Source organism: Pygocentrus nattereri, chromosome 12 (genome assembly GCF_015220715.1).
Source record: "Pygocentrus nattereri isolate fPygNat1 chromosome 12, fPygNat1.pri, whole genome shotgun sequence".
Classification (NCBI taxonomy): domain Eukaryota; kingdom Metazoa; phylum Chordata; class Actinopteri; order Characiformes; family Serrasalmidae; genus Pygocentrus; species Pygocentrus nattereri.
The window spans coordinates 19,542,694-19,569,697 of record NC_051222.1 but is presented as its reverse complement, the minus strand read 5'-3'; the positions used below and the strand labels follow the sequence as shown (position 1 = coordinate 19,569,697).

At 39.6% G+C, this 27,004-nt stretch overlaps 1 protein-coding gene across 1 annotated transcript in view; it reads right to left on the bottom strand.

Moving 5' to 3' along the window:
• The window catches only part of LOC108434698 (radixin), a 69,178-nt gene that overhangs the window by 31,073 nt on the left and 11,101 nt on the right, over positions 1–27,004 (bottom strand). Inside the window, exon 3 of the mRNA XM_017710028.2 lies at positions 4,221–4,304. Within this exon, the coding sequence (XP_017565517.1) occupies positions 4,221–4,304 (84 nt within the window). The remainder of the gene's footprint in view (positions 1–4,220; positions 4,305–27,004) is intronic.

The following is a 27,004-nucleotide window of genomic DNA, read 5'->3' as shown; positions in this document are numbered from 1 at the left end:
AAAAACAGTGGATGATCTTGGCCACTGTGCTGCAGCTCAGTTTCAGGGTGTTGGCAATCTTCTTGTAGCCTTGGCCATCTTCATGTAGTGCAACAATTCGTCTTTTAAGATCCTCAGAGAGTTCTTTGCTATGAGGTGTCATGTTGAAACTTTCAGTGACCAGTATGAGAGAGTGTGAGAGCTGTACTACAAATTTGAACACACCTGTAACACTAACGGGTCACATTTTGGAGGGAAAATGACAAGCAGTGCTCAATTTGGACATTTAGGGGTGTACTCACTTTTGTTGCTGGTGGTTTAGACATTAATGGCTGTATACTGAGTTATTTTGAGGGAAGAATAAATTTACACTGTTATATAAGCTGCACACAGACTACTTTTCATTGTGTCAGTGTCATTTTGTCAGTGTGGTCCCATGAAAAGATGTACTTAAATATCTGCAGAAATGTGAGGGGTGTGCTCTCTTTTGTGATGCACTGTACACTAGCAGACTGACATTGATTTTTTTTGCTTATGTCATCATTCTGGGACCAAAAAAGAAAAGCTTTTTCTTGACGACACACAATTCTGTGTAAAACATTTGTTTGAATGTGTGTGCACGAACCCATCAGTGTAGTGTACCAATTCGACAGTACTACCAGTGTTACCTACCTAATAAGCACATTTAGGAAGCTAGATAAGCTAATTTGGCCCCTTAATAGTTAAAAATTCTTACGGTTATGACCTCATCAGCTAAAATCTCATGATCGCTTCATTCAGAATTACAAATGTGACTGGAGAAACTACATACAGAACAAAAAATAATGATAAATATTATGCAGCCTAACAGTATAGACATTACCATTTTGATCACAATGTTAGCTGACATTAGCTATGATGATACTGACTAGCTTAGCCTACCTGGTGATTGTCATGTAATGGTATTAGTCAAAATAAGAGATGCCTGGCCAATCTGTGGGGTCATTTTTCCACTCTGAGTTTGGGATAGAGAAAAGGAGGAAAAGGAAAAAAAAAAAAAAAAAAAAAAAAAAAGACACCGAGGGAGTCCAATCAGATTCAACTTCTCTATGTATCAGAAACTTTAACTGAGCTGAAGGGTATTCAAACAGGCTGGTGTTGACGCTTTATGTTAAAGCTGTTTCAAGACACTGTGCCCCCAAATTGATGCATTTCTTACATTCCTGGGGTCGTATTACAGAAACTTCCTATCTTTTTGATCTGACAGGCCAAGATACGATTTTCCCCCCCAATTGTATTATAGAAGCGATTCTTATCTTAACTTAAGAATCTTTTCTTACAGCATTTTCTCAAGTCAGGAAATCTTAACCTTTTTTGATCAACATCCACATTCAACTGTCATGCCAGTTACCTAGCAACCGACCATAAGCGCTCAGCTGAAACAACACGTAATCTAAACAGTCAAGTTAGTTAGCCAGACAGCAGGCTACTGTTATTCATGTAAAAACGTCAAACTAAAGTGTGAAGAACTAAGTTTAAAAGACTAACAGCACTTTGTGCTGTTTATCAGAGCGTCTCTGCTCCAAGTTTCAGTTTCCAATTTCCAAACACTTTAGCGAGCTTTGAACTGCACTAACGTTATTCCTCCTAACAAAGAGCAACACATTCAGCTCCGACTCCTCATTATTCACTGACATGATTGTAATTTAAGTGTTTTCATCAACATGAACAAAGGTAAAAAGAGGGAGCAGCTGAGATCTTGCCGGAAGACTGGGGCTTTTAAACCACTGTTAGGGGGGAAAAAAGGGAAGAAAAAAATTACAAATCAATGAAGATGAAAGTAACATCAATATACTAGTTATAGTGAACTTTGCTGCCTGTCATTGCATAAAACAACAGAAACAAGATTAAAACAGAAGTTAAGACAGCTCTGGGCTTGTCTTAAAGTTAGGACAGTATTAAGGAACTTTTGTCTAGTTAGGATACTTTTTTACGGTTTTCTTATCTGGAGTTAGGATAAGATCACAAACTTAAGAACTGTTGTTCTGTAATAGCTTCTGTCCCAAATTCAGTCCTACCTGAAGTTGTCATGGTGACTAAATATATAAGATTTCAGAGTTGAGGTTTCTGTAATACGGAGCCTGATTAACAGTGTTTCAGCAACAATTAAGATACATCACTGTGAGTCTATCTACAGAACCTACACTCACTATAACCACACAGTTATGCTATGACCATTAAAACAATGCTGTAGAATAACACCTAATACAGGCACAATGAAGAAGCAGCAATCCAGCACACCTCTTTTTATGGACATTTTAATGGATCCTAGGAAAAGATTAAACTTCAAGAGTAGCTGAAGGCTACAGAAGAGCTCATGAGGGACCAATGTTTTGTATAATAGAGATCCTTCAGCGAAAGTGGTCTCAAAAGTCAATAGTAATGGAGCATAATGCACTGAGCGGTGAAGTAAATGGATTTGTTTGAGGCAACTTATTCAGGCTAGAGGCTATGCATTGTCTGATCCTGGATTAGTTTCCTCTGTGGAAAACCTCAACCACCACCATCATGGAACAAAACGCAAAACTGTGCTTAGTTCAGCAGAGAACTTTACATTTCAATTCATCTCCATTTAACCCTTGAAAAAAGCACAGACAGCAAAGCATCTCAGACTATCAAATGAATATTTTAGCCATTGGCATTAATATTGCACAAAGTATACATGTTGGCTCTTGCTGGCAACTCAGCAGGGGGGCTTAGCTATCATGACCACCAGAGAGATGTAATGTTCAGATATAGCAGCACCACAATCATACACAATGAGACACATCAGTTCAAGCTGAAAAATCTGGAGTGTCGACTCGATACTCGCTGCCATTAGGCATTAAAGTTACCAGTCCTGAACCCACAAACCATACCGAGATGATTCTGCACGAGACTTCACTTGGTCAATGCAAACTCAGAGTGAAGAAGCACAACTGAACCAGAAAGAGCAGATGTATGCAGATAAGGCCCTTAGTGTGTATGTCAGCAGAGCGACCGCTGAGCTAAAAAACTTCGCACCCTTGGCATAGCATGAAGTGACATCACCATCAAATGACAAAGCAGCCCAGTCTTCCTGCAATGGCTCTGTTGCTTCCCACTACAGTAAGCCACTGTTTAAAGCCCTCACACAGAGAGAAGAGACTGCTGACACGAATTTCTTCCTACTAAAGGGAAAAAAGGCTTCTAGGAATAGAACAAAAACTTTCAATTTAAACAAAAATAAGGTTTCCTGGTTGTACATTTGAATAACATAGACTGGATAGACTGTATCACTTCAGTTCAATCTGGCTTTCCCCTGCTACCTCAATCAGATATTCCATCAATAACTCACTTAAATAGGCTTTAAAATTACAAGATTTTGCACGGATCTGTGTAAAATCAGCTGATCTTTAAAGTTACCAGGCAGACATGTTCTATATGTAAAAGGTGCATGTAATTAATTAACAAGCAAATGGACTAGAAACAGAAAAATGGATACAGATATGCTCCGGCAAGAACGGGGAAATGGAAAAAAAAATCTCTGGAAAAAATAAAATAAAAATCCAAATTCTGGAGACATTCAATGTGACAACTAATAGCATTTTATGATTTAAAATCTTTTTACGGATTCTCTGATTACCCATGGTAAACAGTTACACAGTAGCATAAAATGAGGAATGACATTTGATTTGCTAATACTATTATTAAAAAATTTATGATTCACGAACTTGGAAGAGAGTCCGTTACCTTTTAGAGTTAGCATTACAGAACGAGAGGGGGGGGGGGGGGGGGGGGGGGGGGGGTCAAACAGCAGTGGTTCCCAAGTCTGGTCCTGGCTACTGCATGTACACTAATGTGTGTAACCACTCAAATATATATAATTACACAGACTTATGAGTACAGGCAACCAAAACTACATGTTCTTCACAAAAGTGAAAATGTAAGCAAAATACTCACTTTACTAACATGCATGCTCAAAACTCAGCCACACAGCTAACAAATAAACAACCACTTTTCAGCACTCTAAATGTGTTAGAGCGTGAAGTGAGAAGTACAAAGGTTTTTTGTTTTCATAAGCCCTATAATATCTCAATGAATCCATTTACTGCATTGTTTCATTTACCTTTACACTCGCTTAAGTAACTGTGATCATTTCAAATAATTGCAATTAGGCAATTATATAATACTTGCGACAGGCCTAGTGAGAAAAATGGCATTCAGGCCAGTGGGGAACTTACCTGGTCAAACAGTTGTTTGCCAGTGGTGTTTGGCTGGATGGCAAACTCCAGCTCTGCATCCATTGTCGTCACTCGTACATTGATCTGGGAGGGGAAAAAGAAAACAGTTGAACAAGACAGTTTCAAACACGAGACTTTACTCTGAATGCCCTAACTCACTCATTTTCACACACACTGAAGCTCAAATTATGCACTCAGGATATTTGGCAATTTGGCAGCATTTCAAATCCAGTTTGCATGTTTGACACTCCACCAGCCAAAAACACCACAACAAACAAAAGTGTGCTCCTAAACTAGATGCTCCTTAGCCTACTGGACCTCTACCACTGCAAAGTTTTGACTTCAGGCATCTGATTAGTGTTGCTTTCCACATGCCATTCCTGATGCTTCCAATGAGTCTGTCCTTTGTTTTATAAATCTCAAATTCTGGATGGCTAATCATACCAAATCTTGGTTAGGCATCAGAAGCGTCTGTTCTTTTCAACCAAGTGACAATGCTGCCAATTCCACTGATCAGCAGATTCAAACCTGTCAATCCCTTACCTTTGCATTTTTATAACGCTTTCATTTGGTAAATAAGCAGCTTCTGAGTTTCTGCTTTAGATATAGTAGAACAGTACTTCAAATGTCTACCTCATATTTCACTGAAGATTTTGTAACATGAGCTTCTGGGGGTGTAACTCGCTATGTAAATAAAACTACATTGTGTGAATAAATGAAAAGCTGTAGTACTGCATTAAAAACAATTAGGCTTTTTTCAGTGCCCTACACCCAACATAGGGCTACTAAATATATTATTTTGTAATTGTTATCACAGTATTGGCCTTTGAAATGCTGGTGACCGAAGACTGTGACTGAGTGCTGTAACAAATCAAGCCACATTTTAAATGTTCCAGATGTGTGGAACACATGTGGGTGTTCTGATAAATAAAGCCATTCATCTAACAAGCACATATTTTAGGCTAAAATAATGTAGACCAATCTTTAGCCATGTCACATAAAAGGCATACTGCCATATTGCAATTGCAAAATGGAGCAACATAATATTTTTCCGCCTCCTATCGTGAAGTAATTAAACTTAATTACTAAGTAATTTAAAAAGCTGTGGTTATTAGTGGGCGGTATACTGGCTCCTCCAGTATATCGGTCAAAGTTCTCTCAAGTATGAGTAATCAGAACCACTACATCAGAACCACTACATCACTGCTCCACAGATAAATGCAAACAACTCAATATACAAATTGTGCAAATCATGCTAATGTTTGTCACTTTAGCCGTCTGGGTGTCTGAGCTGGGGATGTCATTTCAACATTTCAAATGAAAATGAAAACATGAAGGAAAAACATCTCTTCATCACCTCCTGCTGTCTATTCTGTTGCATCTGAAATAGTCCACTACAGTTTTAAGGGCAGCTGACAAAAGAACAGCTGGCTAGTTAGCTTTAGCCTAACACTGACACCATTCTGAGGAGCCGCCTGACTGTCAGATGCATCAGACTGTGTTAGTCAATCAGCCATGTTCACATAGCAAGCATGGAACAGCTGGTACTGAAGTGTGAATGTAAGAGTAATGTTTTCCCAATTCCAGCAGGCACGAGTGTACAGGATGTAAACAGGAGAAAAATGAATTGGTAAATCTGAAGAAGCTGAAGTCCGCTAATTCAAATTTACTGGCCCACCAGTCTTAAATGCTGCAGCTCTATTTTTAAATTTGAATAAAAAATTCCAAAATAAGAAGACGACAAAGTTCAGATTTAAAGCATTACCTCCAAGCCAGCAAGGTGAGCGTTAGAAAGAAATACTGAAACGTTTATTTATATTTTTCAGTTTTGTTTTTCTATTTTGCACAATTAAAACTTCACTCAAGTTGGTTGTTAAAAATGCCTCTTTTTAAAAACTGAAAAAACATCCCAGGATAATAATCCACTGTAAAGCTATAAAAAATAGGTTTGTTTATGTATCTAAAATGTTTTTATTTAAACATTCTGTTCAAATGAAGACGGTTACCTCATCGACATGCATTTGAAAGAACAAGATGTTATGATTTGAATTTGATGAAGTTACAGCAAACAGTCTTTTGTGGGGAAATAACTTTCCTTCCCCTTGAGAGAAACAAGAGGGGGGAGGGGGAGAAGCATAAACTCAAACTCTTTCATGTATAATACAAACTGAACTTAAGAGTGTCATAAGTACTGAAATATGCACCACATAACGCAATTACAATTAAGTTGTGCAGAAAAAGCACAATAATAACTTTGGTCTTCTGAGGGTTAAAGAGGCCTGGACAATGACAAGGCCAGCTGCTCGATTTGGGTGTAAAAAAAGGTCAAACTCAACTGGGTCACTCATTCTCTTGTAGCACAGTGGGTGAGTGGCTACTTGTGCCATCAGCTGAGATCAGCACTGAGACATCCAGCTAGCTTTTCCATTTGTTCAGGAGGAAGAAAACAAACAAACAAACAAACAAACAAACAAGGGAGAAAAAAAAAAACCCAACAAACCAACAGAATGTGTCGGTGAATGCATCACACATGGCATTTATATGGTTGTGTCTGCATTCAAGTGTGCAAGGAAAAGGAAAACATTGCTAAAGCTCACCATGGGGTTGGAGGGGCTATAGGACTTTAATGTGTCCAATACGTAAGAGCACTTTCACCGACTCTTAGGAAAAACAAGTGACCGAGAAGGTCTATGCAGTTTTGAAACGCTATGAGAGATCAGACCGACAGCCCTTTCCACCATCATCAAAACACCAACTGAGTGAAAACTGTTTATAACAATGGCCGCAAAAATCCATGTCAAGATGTTTGAAGATGTTCAGGGAGCTCATGGTTGCCCAACACAACTGAAGTACTACTGGGACTGGATTAGTTTTACAAGGGGAAGCGAGTTACAACTACCTACTATAAATTGACCCATATTCCAATGCAAACTGTGTACACACAGGTACACATGCAACCACATGCTTTAGCTGATATGTATATGCCACCTCAGGTGCATGTCTCCAAATACAACCCCAATTCCAATGAAGTTGGCACGTTGTGTAAAACATAAAAATGGAATACGATGATTTGCAAATCCTTTTCAACCTAGAATCATTTGAATACATTACAAAGACAAGATATTTAATGTTCAAACGGATAAACTTTGTTTTTTGCAAATATTCACTCATTTTGAATTTGATGCCTGCAACACGTTCCAAAGAAGTTCCAAAGAAGACAGGGGCATGTTTACCATCACCTTTCCTTTTAACAACACTCAATAAGAGTTTGGGAACTGAGGACACTAATTGTTGAAGCTTTGTAGATGGAATTCTTTCCCATTCTTGCTTGATGTACAACTTCAGTTGATCAACAGTCCGGGGTCTCCGTTGTCGTATTTTGCGCTTCATAACGCGCCACACATTTCAATGGGAGACAGGTCTGGACTGCAGGCAGGCCAGTCTAGTACCCGCACTCTTTTACTATGAAGCCACGCTGTAGTAACACGTGCAGAATGTGGCTTGGCATTGTCTTGCTGAAATAAGCAGGACGTCCCTGAAAAAGACGTTGCTTGGATGGCAGCATATGTAGCTCCAAAACCTGTATGTACCTTTCAGCATTAATGGTGCCTTCACAGATGTGCAAGTTACCCATGCCATGGGCACTAACACACCCCCACACCATCAGAGATGCTGGCTTCTGAACTTTGCGCTGATAACAATCTGGACAGTCCTTTTCCTCTTTGGCCCGGAGGACAGGAGCAATTTGAAATGTGGACTCGTCAGACCACAGGACACTTTTCCACTTTGCGTCAGTCCATCTCAGATGAGCTCGGCCCAGAGAAGCCGGCGGCATTTCTGGGTGGTGTTCATATGTGGCTTTTGCTTTGCATGGCAGAGTTTTAACTTGCACTTGTAGCTGGAGCGACGAACTGTGTTCACTGACGGTGGTTTTCTGAAGTGTTCCTGAGCCCATGTGGTAATATCCATTACAGAGTGATGTCAGTTTTTAATGCAGTGCTGCCTGAGGGATCGAAGGTCACGGGCGTTCAATGTTGGTTTTCTGCCTTGCTGCTTACTTGCAGATATTTCTCCAGATTCTCTGAATCTTTTGATGACATTTTGGACTGTAGATGATGAAATTCCTTGCAATTGCATGTTAAGAAACATTGTTCTTAAACTGTTGGACTATTTGCTCACGCAGTTTTTCACAAAGTGGTGAACCTCGCCCATCCTTGCTTGTGAATGACTGAGCCTTTCAGGGATGCTCCCTTTATACCCAGTCATGACACTCACCTGTTTCCAATTAACCTGTTCATCTGTGGAATGTTCCAAACAGGTATTTTTGAGCATTTCTCAACTTTCCCAGTCTTTTGTTGCCCCTGTCGCAACTTCTTTGGTACGTGTTGCAGGCATCAAATTCAAAATGAGTGAATATTTGCAAAAAACAATAAAGTTTATCCGTTTGAACATTAAATATCTTGTCTTTGTAGTGTATTCAATTGAATATAGGTTGAAAAGGATTTGCAAATCATCATTTTTATTTGATGTTTTACACAACGTCCCAACTTCACTGGAATTGGGGTTGTATTAAATGATGTAAAATGAGAGAAAAATTATTTTATGCGATTTTGCTGGCTGTAAACAACAACAACGCTAATAATACACTGCATTTACTTAAGACTGTGGTCTCCTAATCAACCTCTTTCCAAGCCTCTGACTGGCTGGATCAGATGTATTAGAGTTAAGTAAGGGGTGGGGCAGCTTATTGGATACAAGTTGGAACTAAGCTCTGCAGGAAGGGTGCTCTCAAGGAATAGGGCTGGAAACGACTGACTTAAAACAAGCAGGTAAATGGTCAGCAAAACCAGGGGTGTCTGATCGGATCTGCAAAGGGCCGGTATGACTGCAGGTTTTCATTACAACAAAGCAGAAGCACGCACAACTGTTGAAAACTGAAACTGACCAAACTAAACCAGACCAATTAAATTAGTGGAATCAGGTGTTCCCCTGATTTTCTGGACTGAAAACCTGGAGCCACTCAAGCATGTTGCCAATAAGAAAAAAAAAAAAAAAAAAAAAACCTACTCTGCTTAGGGTGTGACAGCAATGTGTAAAATGAGTTATCACTCCCTTCCCTGTAAATTACACCAAGACATTGTATCTTGTGCAAATCGGTCCTAACATTGCAGTCGCCCTGTTGTAAAATTACATTATTTCACTTGTAAAAGTAATCCCGTCTTAAAGGGATCTTCAACATTTTTGTATCATTTACTCGGGAAAACGTAAACATCAGTCAGAGTGGTCTGATGTGAAATGATTCATTGTAGAGAACATTACAGACTCAGATTTCTTTACAGTGGTAGTGATAGGAACCAGAGGTCACAATATCTACATCGCAAATACAGACATTTAATTTACCACCTAAAACCACTAGTGAACCCACAGGTGCCCTGTTATTATTTTGACTTGATCTCTTTTATAAATATGGTTCTCTAAAGCAAACTTTTTTTAGTCCATGACCCCCTTTGTCGATACCAAGTGCCATTGCACCAAACCCTTCATGCTTGCCCTCCTGTGTCCCCTTCACCTCCTGTTCTTACTTAACAATTGAGGATCATGTCTCATCAGAACCTTGTCCAATTCGCCAGGTTTCTCTACAGCCATCGCTGACCTCCACATAAGAGACATGTCCCTGTTCTAGGACATTACACACAGCTGATTGTGGTGTGGCTGTTTGGTAATTTACATTATCATTTTAAACATTCATTTATTGTAACATATGCAAAGCAGATTGAATACTCACAATAATTAGACTTACTATGTAGAGACAAATTTTGAGATTTTTCTATGGTTCAGACAGAACCGCTGCTTTAAGGATGCAACCGCTGAAACCAAAAATGGCGGTTCTATGGCAGCAGGCACAGAACCCTTTCAGGCCCCTTTATTTTTTAGGAGTATGAATATAACCATAACTGTAACCTAATCTGTCCTTTAAACTTTAAAAAGGGAAAATGTAAAGCACTTCACAAAGTCAGCACCAGTTTATTCCCCTGCTTTATCGTTTTTTTTTTTGTTTTTTTTTTTTTTTTTACTGTTTTGCTCTCTCAGCATTCTCAAAGGGCAAGTGTTCCACCCCACTGCACAGACAGTGCTCCCTTCCCACCCTCCTTCGTTCTTTTGCTGAAGCACGGTGAACAATAAAGCTCCATCACTGGCTAAAGCCACTCCTTGTGTGTTGCAGCATGGCTTATCAAGCAGCTAATGGAGGAGTGACGACCCACAGGGCATTCTTGATCCCTCCCCGTGTGCGCTTGTGTACGCATGCATGCACCTCGCGTCACCTCAGTGCCAAATTACATGCCAACAGTGCGCATGCGTATTAAACAGGTACCTCTACTTATCACTCTCCCTCTCATGCGTGCAAACACACACACACACACACACACACACACACACACACACACACACACACACACACACACACACACACACACACACCACTCTCGCTCTCACATACACACAGATGCATAAGAAAGTTGATCCAGGCAGCCACTGTGTTGGGATTGAGTTACGGCTGCTGAGCTGCTGTGCCTCGGCCTCCTGTCTCCACGTCCTGGACCTTCCTTTTGCCTCTCTTCCTCTTGCCACCATTAATTTCTCATGAAAGCTACAGAGCCTGTGACGCAGCTGCATGCCATATCCCCTCTCTTTAAAATGACCACGTTCTATGCGAGTCTCACCTTTTCTCTGTCTCACTTTAGACAAGAGTCGGTGCTTGACCGTGAGGCGCTTTAGCGCTGTAGACCAACTCAAATTTACAACCGCAATATTTTCCAAATTCAAGATAGTAATGACGTATCAAAGTATACCTGAAACAAAAATAAATGGCTGAAAAGATAAAATCTATTAAAAAGTCATTAAGTTACTCATTTTTCGAGGAGATATTTCTGAGTTGATTAGTTTTAAAATAATCCACCTGCATGAGTATTTCTACATAAAAGTAACGATCATCACACCAAAAATCTGTACGTTTGAATGCCAACAACCTGACGTGTTTGAGGCTTTGAAACCAACTATCAAATTTAGGACAACTTCTACCCGATTCACTCCTAACCCATGGATATTTTATTGTGAATGGTCACTTATTTCCAGCTTCAAATATCTCTTTTACACTTACGGTAACTTTCTAATATATCACGTCTCATCCTGCTTAACACTGGCAAGTTAAAGCTTGAAAAAGACCCATGTCCACTGATCTTTAAAAGAATGCTGCATTGTCTAAGCATGTCTTTCATTACTTGTTGCACAATAGTGAATCAACTTTCAGCATTCAGTTCCGCAAAAGGCCACGGGAATGAGAAAATAATGAGAAATAACAGTGTGATTGTTTGACCTTCTTCAGACTCGGACAAACGTAGGTGGCTGGACAGCTTAGATTTAGGAACGCAATATTATAAGTGCCTCATTGTTGCCAAACAACTGTTTCAAGGAACCTTCCAGACAGGACAATGTTTCTTTTGAATTTAAGCCTAGGGATGGAAAATATATCAGTTACTGTTACCATGCATAAATTACAATATACTCTCTTAAGCAAACTGCAGGCATTGTGAATATTTACAGAATGCTGGCCAACTGCATTCTTCATAAAGCTGGGCAATATATGGTCTATACTAATATACCGCATTGTAGACCATGATACTGCTTTTTGGCTCTATTTTAGAAATTTATGCTCACACACACACACACACACACAATGTGCGTCTCTCACCATGTAGTTTGGAAATTCTATCTTGTGCTCTTTACTCCATGGTGTATAGGTCCCGATTGTTTTTCTTTTGGAAAAAATTGTTTATGATCTGTTAAAATTAAAATAAAAATAAATAAATATATTTTCAAATCTTTACAATGTCTTCTGTACAACTTTAAGAGAAGAAAAAAGAAAACACAATTAGAACAAGCTGTCAGGTAAGACTTTTTTTGGCATAGAACCTCTTAAATGGTCAGGACAAGCCAAAGGGTCCAAAGTTTAATTACACACTCCATTAATTTAAGAACAACTCCACCCAATTTAAATTGTACTCTATGCAGCTGAAGTCCCTGTAGTTACTGAATAATAAGCCTTAGCCTGTAATAAACCTGAGATTTTAAAGCATTCAATATCACATGATACTATGTAATATAGTTATACACTTAGAACATATGATGGTAAAGAACAGTATTAATATCACCTTTCATCTTTAAAAAAAATTCAATAAAACTAGAGATTTAGACCACCTGTAGAAAGCTCCTTATTACAGCTTCCATATTACACTAAATAAAAGTTGTTTTTCATGTTAAAAAAAAAATATTGCATTACTGTTTTACTACTGAATTGCATTTGCTTTAACTTTTCGACGACTGTGACTTTATTCTGATATCATTATATTAAGTATTATGATGATAAAATAAGTTAAAATTATATTTGTCATATCATTTCATCTAAACTCATTTAATTTATAACCAATATTATCAGCAGATAGAAAAGGTAATCCATTACTGCTCTTCATCTACCTATTCCTTAAATTAGAGCAAACCTGATGCGCTTGCTCACCTATTTTCAATGTGTTTTTACTCCTCAGCAACAGCCACACTGTACGTCCAACCACCTCTTCTAATTAGTGAATTCAGCTCCTTTAGATGCACCCATTGCTGATCCATTCAATCTGCTGTACACAGCCTATGTAATTTCCATAGATTGGGATGCTCTGAAGCAGCTGCATATGAACCCAAGATCATTGCGCACAATATAAAGCAGAGAGCTATTAAGCCCCTTAGCATTGGGGTGTGGAGTGATGGAGCTCCATCCAATACCTTTGGGATGAGTTGGAGTGGAGTTTGTAGTACCAGACCTAACTAATGCTCTTGTGGCTAAATGAAATCAAATCCTCACAGCAATGTTCCAACATCTAGTGTAAAGCCTTCCCAGAGGAGTAGAGGATGTTACTGCTGCAAAGGAGGAAAAAATGCCCTATTAATACTCTTGATTTCAAAAGAAATGTCAGTTGAGCAGGTTTGAAGTGATAACCTCAGTTTAACTATCAACACAAGCCTGGCGGGCGAGTGGTACCGAATGGAGCTGTATAATTGACAGCAGGAACGAGTGTCTCTCTGTCTCTCTCACTTAGTGTTTAGCGCACATATTTCAGCAGCACTTACACAATAAGAGGTCACTGGAGTAACAAGACGTTTGTAAGCATTTAAGAGAGCAGTTAAGGAAAATCTTACAACTTGTACTTAGCTGGCCAAAAACAGACTTTACAATCCATCAATCTTGCAATGTCACAACCTGAGAATTGAGAATGATAAAGTGGAGGTTTACTTCTCTAATATTATATATATATAAAAAACACACACACACACACACACACACACACACTGTGTACCCACTGCTGAGAGAGTGGTTCAACCGCATATGCAGAGTCTACATAATCTCCATAACAACACAATAGCATGGGACGCTCTGGAGCAGCTGCACATAAGCCTAAGGTCAACAAGCTCAGTGCCAAGCATACACTATAGGAACATAACACACCCCAGCACTGGGCTGTGGAGCAGTGGAACCATGCTCTCTTTGTGATGAGCTGGAGCTTCATTTGTGATCTAGAACTGATCATCCAACATCAGTACCTGACCTCATTATTGCTATTGTGACTGAATGCAGTCGAATCCTCACAGCAATGTTCTGACATCTACTGTAGATTTCTCCGAAGAGCAGAGGCTGTTACTGCAGCACAGGTGGATAAAATTCATATTAATACCTTTGTTTTCAGAAGAAAATGTTGAATGAGCAGGTGTAACCACTGACTTGCATACTAATGTGCACTTAAAAACATTGCACATTTCTTTTTTTCCTCTCTTCTATATTACGTTCTCTAATGAAGTTGTCACTATGTTAGTCTCGGTGTGAGCTACTGTCAAGACAAGTGGTCTTACTTGTAAGTAGACCTGGTCATAAATGATTAGAATGATCTGAGTATAATTACGAGTATCACAACTGTTTTCCACAGCTATTAGCTTTTACAAATCACGTTCACATCACAACAAACAGAAAATTAACTGCGTTTCCACTTGTGTTGAGACGACTGCATGCAAACAAAATAAAGCAGAACATGCACTTACTGAGACATGTCAACAAAAGCTCTAACCTCTGATTTGGTGCTGTAACACATTTAGAGGGCAGCGACACGTAATGTTTGTTTATTTGAGCTTGACCTGTGCCTGTTGCCAGCTAGGAGCTACTAAGTATCGTCAGTTAAGGAGGAAGATGGGCTGTTAAGCTATCTGCCCATTTTATGCCTGTACTTTAATAGTAACCACAAACAAAAAAAAGACTATTAAATTGCTCACTGTAATTATTTAAATGTCAATAACTAGGTATAATTTTGACTGCCAGGTCTACTTGACAAAACACAAACTATCTAAAATTCATCACTGCAAAACTGCTTGGACCAGAAGGACAAACGCACACATTAGGTGACCTGAAGTGACTGCAACCTTGAGAACGCCTTGCAGTCTCCAATAACAGCGCTACCTTCTGCTACTAAATCCTCTCTCAGCACAAGCCTAACGTCCAGACAGACACACATGCAGGCAGACTGGAAAGGCCAAGAAGTGTCAGCAAGCACCGGGAGAAGGGAAGAGCTTAATTGTTGTTTCCGAGTCACTAGCTATGACTGTCAGGCCCTTTGTGTCACAAGTGGAGCTGGTGTCCAGCAATCAGCCGTGAAATGGCTGGCCTTTTGTATGGTGGGTCTCCGAGCCAAAACACACCTGACCCTCGAGCCAAGCGGGACCAGGGACAGCAAAATGGGCGGCACACTCTGCTATTCCACTCTCTCCACTCAGAGAGATAGTACAAGATATATTTTTGGGGAGGGCTTTAAAAATAAATAAATAAATAAAAAATAAGCTTTTCAGTGCAGGTTTATTTCAGTCAACAAGACTTCAAAAGCATGGACGGATAACAGTCACTAAAAATTACTAACACGCCACGCAGCTACACAGTTACTTTTGTGCCCTGGTCTATTAAAAGTCCTGAATGATTAAGAGAGATTAGTGTAAATGTAAGCTTGAGGGAGGGATATATTTCATGTTTCTGGAATGACCAGCAGACCCTGAGAATGCCGAAATAGGTAAACATTCAGTTACTAGAGATGAATGAACGCAACAGGTTATTTGGTCAATTTATTATTTTCCTTTGTTCTGATCTACACTGCAATTAAATAACGTAACAGGGCAGTAATATTAATTTAGGCAAATGATTATCATCTCTGGAATGACCAATATCATCATGACCCAACCACAATTCTAACGTACCACATGTAAGCGCTACACAGCTTAACCTAAAGGCTTGAACATGATTTACAAGGTAGCCTAGATGCTAATTACGTTGTATACTACTTTTCTTTAGTACCATTTTCATGGATAGTTAGATTCTGCACAGAGGGCATGGGATACTTAACATCCAGTCGTTTTCAGCGTTCATTCAGGTGGAAACCAACTTATTGTTAAATTCGGCATCCTTCTTCTGGACAAGCTAGTACATTTTAGTGTTATATAAGTTCCTCCAGACTGAAAATATAATAAAACTCTGAACACATCCTTGCAAAGAGTGTGTAGTTTATTAGTTGATGTTCTGATTTTATAGCCTATAATTAACTGTAACCTTTTCTATGGACGCACAATGACAAACTCACATCAGTATTGGCAGATCTTAATTAAAATATCAACATCTGACCGATGTTGATATTTCAAACGGATTCGATTACTAATTCACACACACACACACACACACACACACACACACACACATATATATATACATACACACACACATATATATATAAAAATAAAGTGATAGTTCAATTGGGGGGGGGCAATAAATCACATAGCATAAGAAAAAAAAAAGCCTGAAGAACATTAATTTCCATTATATCAGCATTGCAATAACTCAATAACTATTAGGGTTATCAAGACTAAATGTGAGCCACTTTTAATTCACAAATTTGAACAATAATTAAATCATAACTGGCCATGATCTTGTGCATCCTTAGCAGCCCCTTTAAAAATAATTCTCTCTTTTTTGCTAGCTATAGCATACCACTACTCACCAGATGCATTTGAAAACTAAGCAAATCACTACAAGTGCAAACCTAATTTTTCTGTGAGCCCACAAAGGACATTACAAGTGCTAAAACAGGACCTCTGGTGTTAACACATTTGTTTTTACATTTATTCTATGCTCAGAATATAAGATGGGCAAAACCTTAAAGAAAATGCTGCAAAGACTTGACTAATAAAGCGACTGCATTGCAGCACCTTTAATAAGCAGTCTAAACCAACATGGCTTGTGCCACAGTGCCTGAACCACCAGTTAACTATAATTAGCCATGTTTTAAAGCCTTGTGATCAAACAACAGCTGCAGTATAATCCACGACTGGGACAACACAGTGGGAGAAATGTTAGACCTTTGGTGCAGATAAGCGTGTTAGCGGCATAATTAGCCTTGTTGTACTAAAGGTTTCAGACTCAGTCAAAACTTAGCCTTCACCAGGACTATTTACCCAATTCATGTTTTGCTAAAGCTAGAACATTAGCTGATAATTTGGTATGTGGATCTCTGCCATGAAAACTGAAAATAGAGCCAACATTTTACAAGCTTCAAGCATTTGTTGAGTTAGCCTGTTGCAATCTGTCCGTTTTCCATATGTTGTCTAATCTACAGTCACTGGGGCAGTTGGCCATGTCACGCCTTACAACAGGGCCTTAATAAGCAAGGCACCTGCCACTTGTGCGTTTTGGCACAAGTGTGTTAGTGAAGGAATGGAATTTGCGTACATTCACACTGTACTTGTGTTTTAGCGCTTAAACGGCAGCTCCTCGTCTGTGTTGCTGCTCCTCCGGCACACAGCCCCTCTTAATTAAATGTGCAGCTGTTTGTTTGTAAGCCGTTTACAGGGGCTTTGGCGAGGGGAAGCTACAGACGGGGGCTGTCCTGCCTCCTCCCCTCTCCCACACAGAGCTGCTAATCTCCCCCGCTGGGCCTGAAGGCAGCTGCCCGTCCACCTGATTAACCCCTCCTATGGCCAGAGATGGTGGGGCCAAGAGGGGCCCTGCACCTATACATGCTCTACATACAGTCTGGAAGGTGTGAGATTTCGTACGGTTTGTGCTGAGCAAGCTGAGGAGTAGCAGTGCTGCATGTGTGTTTAGGAGGCTTCTATTCTGTAGAGCACAACTCATGTGGGTAAAGTCCAGGGGGAAAATAACACGCACAATAGGATATATTTAGCATCAGTATTTACAAGATGCGCTCAATTAATTCAACAAAGGACCAATCTCATCTGACTGAAAGACTCAAGTTGTAGTCACCCTTGAGGAAAAGGTGTGATGAAGGCTGCAACAAAAACAAACAGCAGAAATCTGAAAGAAAACAATTACACCATCATTAAGCAGTGGCATGACAAGTGTGGGGAGCACTAAGCCAAGCAGTTAACTTTGCAGTTACTGAGCAACCACCAACCACAGACAGTGAAAAAGCATAGCTAGGGCTACCCTTATTTTTAGAGCCTGTGCCAAGAAATTGGAATTTCCTTCATTTTTGATGCTGCTATATGTAGCCTCACCCTTTCAAAGATTGGTGAAGACAAAGCAGTAGCTCTACTGATTGAGGATGTAAATTTGCACGTCAAAGTTCACCAAAGCTGAACTTGACATGCAGTTTCGCACATAAATCTCTATACTGATTTATATGAGTTAACATAACTGAACTTGTGAACATGCTAGATGATGTAATATCCCACATTAATACCACACTGAGCGCACCCAACACAGATGCAACTGACCTAAAAACAAAACGCTGCCTATATTAAGCTGTACATTTTAGGACATCTGCACACCTCAATGCCAGGTACCATATCAGGCAAAACAACTTCAGGTCTTGTTCTTACTCATGTTTTTCCCATGTCTCAGCTCTTGTTCTTCAGTCGAAATGGGTCATTTCAAATGGCCTCAGCCAAAATGACACACTAGGCTAAGCTAAGCAGGCAGAAACATTTCCATTCTTTCCGACTAATGACACCGTACAATCCCTGATAAAAGCCAACAAATAACTTCACTTGGAGTTCATCAATTGTAATCAGAAACAGCTTATATGAAAGGCAAAGCTCTCTAGATTATGCTTATTATACCAAAAGAAAGTTTTGTATCATTCACTGAGTTTTATCATTTAATTAGGACAGAAAGGTCAGATTTTGCTTGGACATAAGTCTTGCCATATAAAAAAAAAATTGAAATTATACACATACTTTTTATATATTACATATTTTGAATACAAAAACATGCTACAATAACATTAGAACAAAGTCATGGTACCTTGGAATAAAAATAATTAGCGTGCAAGACTTTCATGAGCTTGGAGCACTGCATCCATACGTCTTGGCAATGACTCCAATAACTTATTGATGGAATCATCTGGAATGGAAGCAGTCTTACAGGACTCCCAGAGTTCATCAAGATCATTTGGTTTCATCTTCCAAGCCTCCTCCTTCATCTTACCCCAGACATGCTCAATAATGTTCATGTCTGGTGACTGGGCTGGCCAATCCTGGAGCACCTTGATCATCTTTGGTTTCAGGAACTTTGATGTGGATGCTGAAGTATGAGAATGAGCGCCAACCTGCTGCAGAATTTGCCCTCTATTGTGGTTTGGAATGTAATAGGCAGCAAGAATTTCTTGATACTTCAGGCTGTTGATGTTGCCATCCACTCTGCAGAGCTCTTGGACACCCCCATACTGGATGTAACCTCAAACCATAATTTTTCCTCAACCAAACCTGACTGTTTTCTGGGTGAATCTTGGGTCCATGCAGGTTCCAACAGGTCTTCCGCAGTATTTGCGGCAATTGGGATGCAGCTCAATGGATGATTCATCAGAAAAATCCACTGTCCATCCTTTCTGCAACTTGTGGGCCTTGGCAAATGCTACACAGGCTGCACTTCACATGCAAGTCTGGTGTGCTAGGGTTCTTTTTATACACACCTGGGAATGTGTTAATTACATTATTTGTCCCAGGTAAAGCTCTAATCTCTGATTGGTTGAATCATTTAAAGACTTTTGTCCTTGCAAAAACAGATGTTATTGGCTTTACCAAGCTGTGGACATCAGCACACTTTGACGGTTTCATTTTGCACCCAGTTATTAATGTGAAAGCCCTTGACATTAAAGTGAACCATTTATTGTAACGATTGACTGTGCTTGCTCCCACATCTGCGTCAGCGTAAGACATTGTTGCAATATTACCAGACAAAGAGTCCCATGATTATTATTCACACAGGTAACCAAATAAAAGGATCATTACCTGCACCGGCCTGTGCTCTGCTCTTGGAAGAGCACACTGCAGAGAACATTGAAATCAATACATTTTCGCTGGTCAGTTTCAGTGGTAAAAATTTAGGGCCTTTATGTGGGATCACAATGTGAAAGAGAAGACTGTTTTTACTGGATTTCAAATTATGAAGTGCAATAAAACTAGTTAAATAACTTATCAATCATGAATTCAATACTGAGGATAAACTATAAATATTGTTTTAGTCATCATCACATAGCTGCTCAATATCGACAGGACACCACTAACCCACACTACTTAGATCAAATTGACGTTGTCTGCTGGCTCACATCAATGGCTTGATTCATCCACACATCCAATGAACGTCCGTGGGCTCGCTTGCAGCACACAATAAAACATTCAGCGACTGGTTTGAGCTGGTTTACATATTGCATGCTTTTGCATCAGTATTCCAATCACAATAACAATTACCAAACGTTAAACAGTGCAGCCCTAACACACACACAAGAAATAATAAATAATGTAAACGATGACCCTCCACAATTCCTTCCACAGGATGTTGGCCCTGATCTTTCAACTGACAGGGGCTCTTTCACACTCCACCCTGAACCGCGCAAACAAAAACAGCCACACGCAAAGCCACTCGCAGGGCCTCATCCTGTGGGGTCCACTGGGTCATAAACATCCTCTGCAGGGCAGAGGGGACGCCTGAGCAGATGCTTGGCACCTTCATCAGCTTATCTCATGAATAATGTAGCACGCTTATGTGCCCCATAGCCCCAGACCAGTTAGAGAAAGGGGGGCTTACGAGACTACGAGGCAAGCATGGCTGAGTTACACACCACTCCTCTAGGCACAAGCTGAGGACCGTTTCTAAAGAGTAAGGAGTGCACTGATTAGGGTTTGCACTGTTGGAAGTCATGCTATGCACTTGGTGCTGGAATGCTAAAAGCTACCAAAAGTAGAACATAACTGCCAAGGGCCATTTAGTAAATGATTAGTCAGAACAAACCAGGTATTATAATCAGAGGACTGAAAATACTGCAGTAGTTGTGGGTAATATTGTATCTGTAATCGTAGCTGAAATCAAGCTGAAAGCACATCTTTTCAGCACTGACCAAAAGCAGGGTTTTGTGAGGAAAAAGAAAAAAGACTCCAGAATTTTACAAACTTGGCCACACTATGCAAGAAGGCTGTAATGAGCATCTCAGCAGTTTTTAAAAGCTTGAATTTCTTCTCCATTTTCTATCAACACAAACTCCAGTGTGTAGTTTGAATATGGACGTGACGCATGATGCAACACACCATGGTCCATTTTTATAATCTCATTATCTGTGGGCTATATGGTAAAAATCACAAAAATTCTTTAAATATTGATGATACATGTCATTTTTTTCTTACATCTACTAAATAAATGGAACAGAAAAATCAATTCCACTTTTAAAAAATACTATCAAAAAAATTAAGGCTCCAGTTATTTGTACTAAACACTTCACACGCTGCTCTGCATGGAATCTTATTAAACTATTCTCTAATAATTTTAACCAAACAGGTAGTTGGGAAGTATTTTGAGTACCACAATTTGTTCAATAAAGCATATTGTGATGAAAGTCATCATGATAAATATTGTAGCCCAGCCCTTATATGTAGCCCATCATATGGAAAAGATGATGTTCATCAATAATGTCACAATAGGTTCATCTCCCACCTCTATTTCTTACATACATATAGTTAAACATTTCACCATCTCTACATGCTTCCCCTTATAATCCCCCACACACAACTGCTGACCATCTCCACAGCAATGAACGACCTCAACCCTCGACCCTCTGCTGTGGTGCAAATACACAGAAAGGTCCCGTCTGTTCCCAAACACATTATACACCATTGATCACTGATATTTTGGTTTAGTTTTTCTCCAGCCCAAACTTGTCTGCTCTTCACGAAAACCTGCCAAGTTGTGCAATTAACTTCGTCCGTCGATGAATCATTTTCATACTAATCATTCTTTCTACGTCGAACATTCAAATCCGTGTGTGTGCGCTGTGTCGAATTGCCTGGATCGGTGCGTGCGCCCATTTTCCAGTTCCTGCTAACGATGATCCCTTATGACTGAGCCGTTTTCCAGAAAACTGTCCCATAAACCAAGAACGGGGGAGGAAAGTGTGTGTAAGTTCTGGCTAGATACCCTGCCACTGCACTGTACACTAAACTAAAATCTACGACTTGTGGAAAAAGAAAAAGAACAAATAAATAAATAAATACCTTCATGCTGCACTTCATTCTGATTACCCCATCAATACATGTTACTACTTGTTAAACAAATACTCCAGAAAAACTTTCCCATCACCCAAGACATGCTTAGCTTCCAAACTTCGCTTCTTAGTTCTTTGCTCTGGTGCTACGAGGTTAACGTAGCTAACAAGTAATAAAAACCTCACGGTATCATTGACAGTAAATACATTCCTAAATCACAACTGTACAGTCATATGCAGACATATGAGCTATTGAATTCAGACACTTTCTTGATTTTCAAAGTGTAATTAACTGAACATCCTCTACAGGCAACACACTTTGCAAATATGCCATTTTCTGCAGATTTTACTGAACAATTTCTACTTGTTAGCTTAACATATTTTTTCCTCAAAATGTGAAATTCAGCAATAATCATTAACTGTGTATTACAAATCATCTTCAGAAAATCAGCAAAACACGTAATTTGACCAGAAGCATCCAAACGTTTGCACATGATTGTAAATACTCTGTAGTGTCAAAAGAAGTGACTGACTGAGAAGCTGCTCCTAATCCTGGCCTACAGACTGAGCAGACTCTCAATGTTTGTGGCATCTTTCTCCAGTAACCCGTTTCAGGCTGGCAAGTACTACTGCTGCCTGTAGATTTTTCCTTGTTAAAACAATATATTGGCCAAAGCTTTGCTTGTGATTGAAGCTGATTGTTGTTATGGCTTATTGTTATGGATTATTGTTAATATATTATTATATATTTAAAGTGTCTTTTTTTTAATGCATCAACAAAACTGTGTTTCACCAACATGTCCTAAAAATGGGGAAAAAACAAAACCCACAACAGTTGGTGTCATGTGCCACTGTGCTTTTGAAGACAAGTCCTACAAGAGACAAACATGATTACCTTTTGTGAATGCTAAAGTAATGATATGACATTTCAGACATTACGTTGCTCAAATTGATGATTGATTCCAGTTACAGAAGACCAGACTCCCTACCTCTCTGAACAGGGACATTTAAACATTAAACTCAAAGCCAAACACTTTTCTAAAATGTATTCTAAATTACTGATAGAATCTGACAAAATAGCATATGTGGTTTGTAGAGTTTGCCTTAAAATAACATTTTTCAGCTTTCAGCTGCTGCGCATGTCTCTACACTGAGCGACTGTGACCATCAGCAAATCCACTTTCTCTGTAAACAGACGCCAAGTCGATTGTTAGGATATAAGCTTTCCCACTCTAACCAGTGACCTGTCTCCACTTTTATGATCTCTGCTTAAACCTTCTATATGGTCACACTTCTCTGTAAAAACAGATGTGCCTCTAGCAGTCATCATGAAACCTGAATTTTATCCAGACTTTTCAGGTCTATTACAAATTATTTAACAACGTAACATGATTTTAAGGCAAGTGTATCATGATTTAGACAAGCACTGTGCACAACACTAACTGCTAGCTAAAGGCTTGTTATTCGTTTGCTACGTTATTACACACGTAGCCTCATAGCTCCAGAGCGAACTTGAGACACCAAACATGTCTTGGCTGACCAAGTATATTAGAAGTAAGAGTGGAAAACTGTGTGCAGTGCTTTTTGTTTGTTTTTTTTCTTTAAAGCCAGTCCCAATGCTGTTCTTTCTGTGCCTATACTGCAGTGTCATCAGCTTTAATAGGGAACAGGCCACTCCAGCTCCCCTGCAGCATTGTCTGCCATGCTGGCTGGAGCGAATCCTTCCCTCCCACAGCTCTCCTTACAGTACTCATCAGTGCCTGTAAACCAAAGAATAAATCAAGCCCCACGCCTAAATATTTGGTATAAACAGTTGCATAAGTTGAACAAAAAGCAGATGAGAGGAGGTGCGTCGCGGCTTATTTTCTTTTCATGAGAACACAAATGAGCATAACTAGAATTTGGATAGATAACAGAGAGCGCACCGCTCTGCATGTTTGGCTTGGCTGCGGCTGACGGCTCTGCTTTGCTCTTGGCTCAACTGGGACGGGACAACAGCCGCAGTGTTGGGGAACAGCTTGGAGCAGCAGAGTTTGAGAGTTACTGGGGGGGCAGGGGATTGTATGAGAGAGAGAGAGGGATAGAGAAAGAGAGAGAGAGTGCAAGTGAGGGAAGAGAGATCGCCTGAGGTTCAATATTCAGTGAGAGTCTGTACACGAATGTTTAGCGGGGATGAAATGAATGTTAAACAGTGCAGTTAAATGTAATGACGCACATCCACTCCCTTATATATCTGCAGTTTAATGTACATTTTAGTTTGGCTCCTTTTTGCCCAAAGACTAAAGATGGACAATGACATTTTAGTCCAATTTAAGATCCAATTTTGTAAGGCACTACAACAGTAACATTTTAAAAACTCTATACAAAACCCCAAAACCATAGTGAATGATACTGAAATTTGTACAGATAACGGTCAATCGTAGGTTTTTAAGATCAAACAGACTATTCTAGTCTAATCACACCTTTCAGCACGGAAGCAGCATGTTAGTTAAGGTTTAGCTGTTACTACACATGACAAATTCACTGAAATGTTGTTGAAAGTTTTATTCCATTAAATCTATACAAGTTCAGTAAAACCTGAGGCTGAACTTATTTATTGGTGTTTTTCTGCAACTGCTATGTTTGCAGTTTATACTCTCTGCTAGCTTGTGCGAGAGCGATTCTTCTCCAATCCACCAATATGTAAGGCTCAGGCTCTCTATGCTCTGGTGGAGCCCAGGGTACAAACAGCTGGCGTAACAGAAATGCCAGGGGACTACTCCTTCAAGAGTGTTGAGCTGTATAATGACATTACATTAGGGATGGGCAATATGATCATTTACATTGTTATAGGGATACACTGTCACTTAAGAGTGAGAAAAATCATACAAAGAGCGGGACACAAAAAACAAAACAAACAAACACACACAAAAAAAAAAAAAAAACAAATCACACGATCGTTTCAGTGAAAGAAAACCATAAAAGGCACCAATCGGTTCTAACTAATCTTTCATGCCAAATCCGTTTCTTTTTAAATCTTTACACTTCAGCTACAAGCATCTTTCTGTTTCTGCTGTTTTTGTGTAATGCAATTAGCTCTATATACCCTGCCTGAAAAGAGCTGGCTCTCACTTATCATTAAGGTTATCATGTAAACACCAGAGCTACTGATCACAATGAAAACACAGTCTTATCAGTAACTGTCAATATTAACTTCAGACGCTTATCTTTATGGTTAGTTATCTTCATTATATAGCCAGCCAGGCAACTCTGTTAGTTTAAGCCAATAGTGTAGGTAAATGTCACCTAATGCCAAAGTCAATGTACTACATTTGGTTGTCCTTCCTCCCCCCAGATCTCTGCTAATGCTTATTCCCTTTTAGTTAAATCGAAATTCTAAAACCTCAGTAGGTGACCAGTCAACCATGCCAGGTAGATGTTTGTATGAGATGAACATAAGCTCCCGATACCCCAGTGAGGATTATAACAGCACCTGTTTGTTCTTGCAGGTTGACGCAGACACAGAAGTGCGAGTTCCACATAGAAAAAACAGCTAACCTTCAGTTCACTGCTGAGACAGAAGGGCTTACATGAATCACAATATGTACAGTAATACAGTAACGTACTAAACTCAGACTTCAATTCAATTAGAGTCAAAACAGCCACTAAGCACAAGGAAAAAGCAGAAAACATTTAACAGAAAATTACGTGGAAGCCCAACGACTAAATATAGCGTATTTTCTATATTTTTGTCATCCACACTTTGCCTTTATTACAGCTTCAATTCTTTTCAGGAGACCTGCTTTTAGTTTTTCAACGGAATTTGAAAAAGAGATATATTTTTCCACACCACCAAAGTTGAGTTGCACAGCGATGCTCTTTTTGGGCTGTTCCCTTTGGTCATTAACAGCTTCTTAACAGCTATATTATTCAGACTCTCAGTGCTGAGCTGTCCTCTCACAGTGGAACGACAGCCAGAAACACCTGTGGATTTTTAAAGATCTAAACAAAGAGTGGAGCTTCATTTTCTCCTCTCTCTCAAAGATGAAAGCACCAAGTCAGGGGTGCCCAATCCTGGTCCTGGAGATTGACCAACCTGTAGAGTCCAGATCCAACACACCACGCACTAATATTTACATGCACCTGAAGGCCTCATTGCCTGGATAAGGTTCTGCAGGGTGGTAGATCTGCATGACCATGACTGAGAACCCCGTTTTAACCACTGTTTATCTGAAGATGACAGTTTTGGTGGTCTACCATGTCTTGTATTGTTGTTAGGATTCCCCAGGGGTGTTAGGAGTCCAAACTCGAGTTTTGGAATCTCCCGTTTTTCCCTTAAGTCTCCCTTTGATTTTTCTAATGCAAGTGGATTATATTAAATTTCCTCAGATATGCCACTTAAAATATAAATGACTTTATGTAAAATTAAGGGTGTGTGAGTGCATGTGTGTTGAATTTTCAGTATGACAAGTGTAAGTGTCAAATGCCATTAGGGCAATCTGTAGATGATCAGTGATCTTAGCTGTACAAGCTAACAGGGAAACAAGGAAAATTAGAATTCTATAGAATAGTGAACAGCATCCCACTACCTGTAAACTGGTTACAAATCGACTTTCATAGCGTTCTCCTTTCACAACCAGAACACGCGCATGGATCATTTAAAAGGGAGCAATTTTAATCATAAATCATACCCCTAACCACACCTAAAATAATAACTTCCAAAGTGATTAAAACCTACGCAAAAAAAAAAATCTACACAAAACTATCCTACCAGCCTTTCAACATCTGGGTTCCTTCCCGTCGATGCCTCATGCACCCTGCAGACACATTGCAGAGTCTTATTTAAATGTTACTGTCATTGGCCAAAGCGGTCTGGCAAATCTGCTGCATGCAGAAAGACATTTCCTGAATGTGGCAAACTCACAAAAAAATTCTTAAAACCATTTTTTGCTGTGTTCACTCAATCCATGTGAAATGGCAACTGCTCAATTCGCTGCATCACTGATATTCTGTTCTCTCTTTTATTAGTGCACACTGAGCGACTTCATCCACAAGTCAGTTCTCTGAACAACCCCCCCCCCCAACCCACCCGACCCCACACCACACCACCCCACCCCAAAAAGGGAACTGTAACACAGACTTTCTTACACTTTTAGTAATCAGATCTCATCCAGAACTAAA